Source organism: Galeopterus variegatus, unplaced genomic scaffold, assembly GCF_000696425.1.
Source record: "Galeopterus variegatus unplaced genomic scaffold, G_variegatus-3.0.2 Scaffold10328, whole genome shotgun sequence".
Taxonomy (NCBI): Eukaryota; Metazoa; Chordata; class Mammalia; order Dermoptera; family Cynocephalidae; genus Galeopterus; species Galeopterus variegatus.
Genome location: NW_007736439.1, coordinates 39,091 through 46,425, shown reverse-complemented (window position 1 = coordinate 46,425; position 7,335 = coordinate 39,091). Strand labels below are relative to the sequence as shown.

General features: G+C 42.0%; 1 protein-coding gene across 1 annotated transcript in view; it reads right to left on the bottom strand.

The window, feature by feature from the left end:
• MMP8 (matrix metallopeptidase 8 (neutrophil collagenase)) overlaps positions 1-7,335 on the bottom strand; it is a 14,120-nt gene that overhangs the window by 2,220 nt on the left and 4,565 nt on the right. Inside the window, exons 3-8 of the mRNA XM_008594197.1 lie at positions 7,068-7,216; positions 6,855-6,980; positions 3,818-3,979; positions 1,949-2,066; positions 887-1,020; positions 163-316 (exon numbers count right to left, since the gene is read on the bottom strand). Coding sequence (XP_008592419.1) covers positions 163-316; positions 887-1,020; positions 1,949-2,066; positions 3,818-3,979; positions 6,855-6,980; positions 7,068-7,216 — 843 coding nt within the window. The remainder of the gene's footprint in view (positions 1-162; positions 317-886; positions 1,021-1,948; positions 2,067-3,817; positions 3,980-6,854; positions 6,981-7,067; positions 7,217-7,335) is intronic.

Sequence of the window (7,335 nt, the reverse complement as noted above, 5' to 3'; positions counted from 1 at the left end):
CATGATAACATCGATTATCTTGCAAAAAAGAATACATTCTCACTAAAACCTTTCAAAGACCACCAAGGCTTTTAAAAACTTCAGATGCCTAATTGCTAGTGGTTTGTAGACAGAGTAGAGGAACACGTATTTCAACCTCCATTGAAAACTAGTTCACCTTACCTCCAGGACTGGTTGTTTACAAAGAAGTATATTTTTGATTTGTAGAAAACAGCAGCATCGATTGCTTGGACAGTGCTTGGGAAGCCATAGTTTGATATATGCTTGGGATAACCTTGCTGAATGTCATAGCCACTCAGAGCCCAGTATTGGTTGCCTGTCAATGATTCATGTTATATGTTAAATAACGTTCCATTCCTACGAGATAATATATATCACTTCTTGGTCTCTGCATAAATTCATCGTATAAATGAAAATGGGAAAAAATAGTCTTTAAAAGATGAAGGTGTAAAGATAAGTTCATGAGGGCTAATGATAGCCCTAATGGTTCCCCAGTACCTATTAAAAAATTCAAAGTTCTTAGCCTGACATTCAGGGCCCCACCATTGGCTATCTTATCCTGTGTGACTTCTATACAGAAACGAAATTACAGCCTTGAGGAATCTTATAAAATTACATCTGGGGTGAGGATGGAAGAATACAAATGGTAGTCTAACGTGGTCTTCTCATTCTGTTGATGAGAAAACTGCAGGCTGAAGAGGATAAGATCTGCTTAAATTCACCCAAGTTAGTGGCCAAGGTGGCACGCAGCCCTGGTCTCCTGGCACAAGCCTGGCCTGCAGAATGCTGCATAATGCTCTCCTTTCCGAACCAGGAAGGAACCACAAGGAAATCTTGCCTCTCCCTTCAGGCAGAGCTAAATAAGGTTAAAACTTTAGGAAGTTACCTTTAAATAGGAAAACCAGGTCCCTGTCAGAATCTTCATAAGCAGCCTGTATACCATTTGGCAGGAATGGCCAGAATAGAGAAATAAAATCGAGTTCAACTTTTCTTAGCTGAGGGTGCCTTCTCCAGAAATACCTAATGGAACATGAGAAACACACACACACACACACACACACACACACTAGTGTAAGTAGGCAGTTTCTGTGATTCTCGCCCTAGGAATGGCTCTTATAAGATTGCTGGGAGGATATACCAACATAATGGATGCGAAGTTTCTAGCACAGTGCCCAGCACATGGCTGAGCTTTATGGTGAGTACTTTGCAGTTTTCAGAGGAGGTCACAGGAGTGATCTTAGTTGATTACATTTGGCCTTGTCCCCTCCTCACTCACTGACAAATCTTCCTTTGTTAGGATCTTTCCTAACAAAGAAATGAACAAGTTTAGTCCCCACTAAATGAAGAGAATATATAGGCATTGACAAAAGCAACGGCATACACGCTCAGCCTGTGAGTACATAAGCACAGAATAGCCAGTGGAAACATGGACATTTCAATCAGTTAGATGATTTGCCTCACCGCTAGTTAAGTGAGAGTTTCCATTTACTTGATTGGTTTTGGATGGAATTGAATGATGTTTTGGTGTCGGGTGTTTTGGTGTCAGCTACGGAGTTCTCAAGCACCTATAGCCCGTGCCTGTCTACATTACTACAGACACCTGAATATCTGTAAACATTTTAGTTTTTCTTCTTTTTTTGATGTTTTGAGTTACCCTGAAAACACTAAAAGTTTCAATGAGATTCATACGTGTAGAATTCAAAGGAAAAACTCAGTAATGTTGACTTAATTAGAATCTAGTTGTAAGGTATGCCAGTAAGAGAAGTCAGAGGAGGGATAGTTCAATTTTATACCTGTCTTTAAAGAAAAGTATTTCTCCACGAAGTGTGGTTATAGCATCAAACGTGTAGAATTCAAAGGAAAAACTCAGTAATGTTGACTTAATTAGAATCTAGTTGTAAGGTATGCCAGTAAGAGAAGTCAGAGGAGGGATAGCTCAATTTTATACCTGTCTTTAAAGAAAAGTATTTCTCCACGAAGTGTGGTTATAGCATCAAATGTCAACCTGGGGTCACAGTTTCTGGGTGTGCTTGGTCCAGTAGGTTGGATAGGGTTGTTTGATGGTCCTGAAAAATAAAACGGCTTTCTATAAGCATAAGTTCAGCATGATTTTTAGTGTACTTCAGGCACTTCTCAGGAATGTGAAGTGTCTTCATGTGAAGAGAAATGCCACCATACTATCCCAGACAACATTAAAGTAACTGTACATTTGACCCTCTTAAAGTTTCTGTTCTTTTGTTTGTTATTTTAATAAGAGTAAAGATGGTTTTCAGGGTCAGCTCAGGTTAAGTTGTGAAGTGCAGATATCTGAATTCTATGCCTCCCCACCTTAAATCCTAATCCCATCCTACTCCCCCTTCTTGGTTCCTCTTTCTGCTTTTTTGGTCACTCAGTCTCCACCTACCCCTTCCCCACCCAAGCCCACTTTCAAGGAAAGGACCTGATAATAGTCTTTTACTGCAAGTCAGATTTTAGCAATATTTTGTTTAGATGTATTTGCATTTTAATGTGTTCTCTCCTTTGTAGAATGAAAGGCCATACTAATACTTAGGAGAATTTAAAACCCGGGTGAGCAAAGGAAGGCAGTGTTTTTAGGGCGGTGGGGGAGGAGTTGGGGAACAGAGGCAGTTAGAGTAGGGCTCATCATTCCTGGAAACTCTGCTGTCATGAAAGATTCCCTGGTTGTGGCACCCTGGCATGCTTGATTTTATAGTGCTCTCCCACCAGAGAGGAGAGTGCTTTCCCCAGGTCCACTCCTCTCTGCTCCCTATTCCTTTTCATCTCACTCCACTATATTTCTTTCATTCCATTCCACTGCCCTCCACACTTTTTAGAGAGTAGCAAACCCCTTCCCTGGTTTCTTGTCCTTACAACCATGAGGGAGCAGGTGTGTGTGTGGGGGGCAAGTGGGAGGAGAGACGCAACGGTCTCACCCAGGCAGTGCTTGCAGTGCTTCTTGCATCCGGGCAAAGGCCCCTGCACCCTTTCCTGAAAAGTATCAGTCCTGCCTTTTTAAAAAATGTTTCTTTTTCTCTCCATACTCCACTTCCCTTCCCCTTCTCCCACAGACGACTATTTTAGTATGTTTAATATATACCTTTTTGTTTGCATGTTTCTTGAAAATGCTTTGCTTTATCTATATACATTTTAATTTATCTAGACTCATATATTATGTAATTTAATTTATACATTGTGTAATATGTATTATTCTGCCTCTTTTTCACAAAGCACAAAGTTTTGAGGACCCATCTATGTTGTTGCCATACGTACATCTAGTTTTGTGCTTCTCACCGCTGCACATCACTCCACGGTGTGTATGCACCACATTTTACCTGTCTAGTCTCCTCTTGATAACCCCCAGGTACCCACCAACTTCCACCACTGCAAACAAGACTGCCGTGAACACACTTGATGTGACTTGTACAGGTCCCCTTATGAACCTATGTGAGAATTTCTTTGAGAAATACATCTAGGAGTGGGATTATTGTAGGAAAAGGGATGGTCATGCCTTTTTAGAATATATAAAATTGGAAATAAAAAAAAAAGGAGGAAAAAATCCCCACCATCCAGAGACAAAGACTGGGAACTGCTGTGGTGTATTTCTTTTTAACCTTTTCTTTAAGGCAGCAATAGAGGCCCAGCCCCCCAGGTCTTTTTTGCTAATGTTATGTGACTGGTGACTTTCAGAGTTCAGCTTGAGCTTTCCCAGAAGACAGAATCTGAGAGAAGTGCAAAGGGAGAGGTACTCAGATCCCAGGCTTGTCGGCCTATTTTCAGGTCCCACCACATACTGGAGGTGTTCTTCAGATGATCTTACCATAGATGGCCTGAATGCCATTGATGTCATCTTGAGGGAGCGAGTAGGTACTGGGTTCACTGAAAGCGTAGTTGGGATACATCAAAGCACCAGGGTCAGTGGAGTGAGCGAGCCCCAAAGAATGGCCAAATTCATGAGCAGCCACAAGAAACAAGTTGTAATCTGAAATGCAAGCATGTGTGGTGAGTGGCTCCATGTGGATCTGAGGGTGGTAGGGGTATGATCTCAAGGAAAGCAGCTTCCAAGCTCAAATTGCCTGGGCAAACAGCCCTTCCATGCCCTTCTTTTTCATCTTCTCTTCAGGTACATGAAGGAATGGAGAGTGGAAGGAATCAAGGTACGAGTCACAGGTTGGAATTAGGTGAGTATGAGTTTCTCATAAAATCTTAGAACCAAGAAAATCTACCTTTATTCCAATCCCCACATTTTATATATACGGACCCTAGGCTTGGAGAAGTGATGGCAGAGCCACAGGTCTCCTGACTCTAGGGACCCTGCTCCTCTTGTGCTCTCACGCCCACCCTCTTCAGTGTCCCAGACCCTCAAGCTCATTAGTAGAGTCTCAGTGAGCAGGTATTAGAGAAGGATCCAGCTGGGCAGCGGAGTGGCCTCAGAGGCAGGGCTGACTCACACTAGCTACCTAAGCACCCGCAATCTAGCACCTGCTCTCCTCTGCTTACAAGCTCTCCAAGCATCTCTAGAAACTCTCCATGGAAGAGAGACAAACCTTGCCTCTTACTGCTCTCATTCTCCAGCTTTTAACTTCCATGAGCATAGTACCTTCCACAACTGGAGACTTAAAACTTCAAAGGATCCCACTTCCTATCAAATAAAGCCCAGGCTCCTCTGCCTGGCCTTCAAGACCTCCCCCACCCAGCTGCAGCAGATGTTTGAGGGCTTGACTTCTGATGTGAATCCTCCCATCCAGCCAGTCCATGTGCCACCTCACAAACACTCTGTGCATTTTCCTACATGCCTACTTAAAAAAAAAACATTATGGTGGTAGACTATCTACCATATGCTAGGCAGTGTAATATTATTTAGTTCTCACATTTTTCTGAAATTTTATTGGTGATATTTTTACAGTAAAGGAACCGAAGCCCACACATTTTGAATATCTTGTTATTGGTCTTGCAACTTGTATGTGGTGGATCTGGGGTGGAATCCAGGTATGATGTCAGGACCCATGTTCTTACCACAATGTTTGACTTTCTGTTGATAATTAGCCTGGTAAAATTTTACCCATGCTCCAAGACTTTCTTTCATATTATCACACCCTTCCACCTGGCATTCAGGAGTGCATTTCAAGAAAACATCTTTGAGTGCCTGGAGCACTGTGCAAGGGACTGTGGGGAATTTGTTGTGGTTCTCTGCTCTCCAGCAATGCATAGTCTAGAAGGAGAGATAATGTGCAAACAGCTTGAATGCACAGAATGATGAGTGAGAAGAGTTAGAGAAGGAGATGCAAAGGTTGTCAGAATCCTGCAGAGGAAGTTTTCATTTCCAGCTGAAGACAAAATAGAAAGTGACCTCTGATGTAGCTCATAGCTCTCATCACGGATAGATGAGAGAGATTTTGAAATATGGGGTTTGGGGCATGGGGAAAGGCATTTCAGGAAGAGGAAGCAATGTGAGCAAATGTAGGGAAGATGAAAGCCACATTGTACATTTACTAGAAACTGTACATGTACAATGTGGTTGGTGTATGTGAAATATGAAGACAAGCCAAGAAAGATGAGGGTGGAAAATCACCAGGAACCGTCAAGGCCAAGTGAAGGTATTTGAACGTCATTGGGTGCAGAATATGTAAACACTGAAACTTTCAATCAAGAGAGGAATATGATCCAAGATGAGCTTTCCAAAGACAAACCTTGCTCTAATTCTAGGAAAAATTAGAGGGAGCAGAGATTGGAGGTGGAGAATCCAGTTAGAAATCCGGATCATTAGGTTTGGATAAGAGGTAGTGACCATTTGAACTAGTGGGGAGGGCTATAGGAAAACAAAGCAGTGAAGAGTTGTTACTTATCTTTGGGTACACACAGCGGATCATTAGGTTTGGATAAGAGGTAGTGACCATTTGAACTACTGGGGAGGGCTATAGGAAAACAAAGCAGTGAAGAGTTGTTACTTATCTTTGGGTACACACAGCTCCTAGCCTAGGGACTTAGAATAGACACTCACAATATATATGCTGAGAAAATGGCAGGAGGAACAAGTGCCCAGCAAAGGTAGATGGTGCCTTTCCTATTATTTTCTGAAAAGTGCTGTCTGGCATTTTGTTACCTCATGGCCTTGTGAAGTGCCACATGGTCTTGATGTACCTCTCCTCAGCCTCTTTTCTTCCCTTCAGGCAGCCCAGCTTTTCTTATTATGAGTCTCCTCCTAAAAGGAATGGTTTTCTGCATAGGAATATACCATTGCAAAGGAGCTCTAGGAAGATGAAATAACTAGATGAAAAAGAACGCGGCTGCTCTTCAAAAGAAGAACTCTAAATAGGACTATTTTCTAAATGAATCCAATTATTTCTGAATTTCTAAAAATAGGGACCTTTTAAAACATCATTCAATTTCAGCATATTAAAATAAAGATATACCTTAAAGCAATGATCAGCAAACTTTTTCTGTAAAGGACTAGACAGCAAATATGAGTATTTTAGGCTTTGTGAACCATATGATCTCTGTTGCAACTACTCAGCTCTGCCATAGATGATCTATAAAGGAATGAATGTGGCCCTGTTCCAGCAAAACCTTATTTATGCAAACTATGGTCAGGCAGGATTTGCCATGGTCTGTAGTTTTATGATCTCTGTTCTAGGAAATAAGGCCAGTCATTAACTTCAAGATCTTTTTTTTTTTTTAACCTAAATTGATTTAGTCTTGAGGTAACAACAATCTTCAATGGTGAGTTTGTGTGAGTTTAAAAAGTTATATACCTTCTCTGTCTGTGTGTGTGTGGCAGGGGGTTTGGGGGCGGGATTCTAATGTGGAATAGGAAATAGTCCAGAAGCTGTATGTGGACATAACTTTGCTTAACTTACCTATGTTGGTTTTGGTCCACGTTTCTTCTGCATCAAAATGAGCATCTCCTCCAATACCTCGGCCTGGCTGAAAGGCATGAGCAAGGATTCCATTGGGTCCATCAAATGGAGAATTGTCACCATGATCTGAAATAAGACAATTTGTACTAGGTTTTTGCCTAGTTTCAGGTTAGCCTGAGAAAACAAGACTGAGCACGACTGCTTTGAGCCTACCTCCTTGGACGAAAGAAATCTCGATGTCTGCTTCTCCCTGAGACATCCTGGTGAAGATCAGGGGGGATACAGCACTCCAGAGTCCAAAGGCTTTCTCAACAGCCGATTCTACATCAGCCTCTGACAACTGTGGGGTGTAGTTTACAATCCTACAAAATGAGAAGGTGTAAGAAGCGTTCGTTATTGTTTAGAAGAGCAGTCCATCAACAGAGTGAGTTGCGTTAGTGATGTGCTACTACTGGAGGGGGTAGAAGGAGGGAGTGCTAGT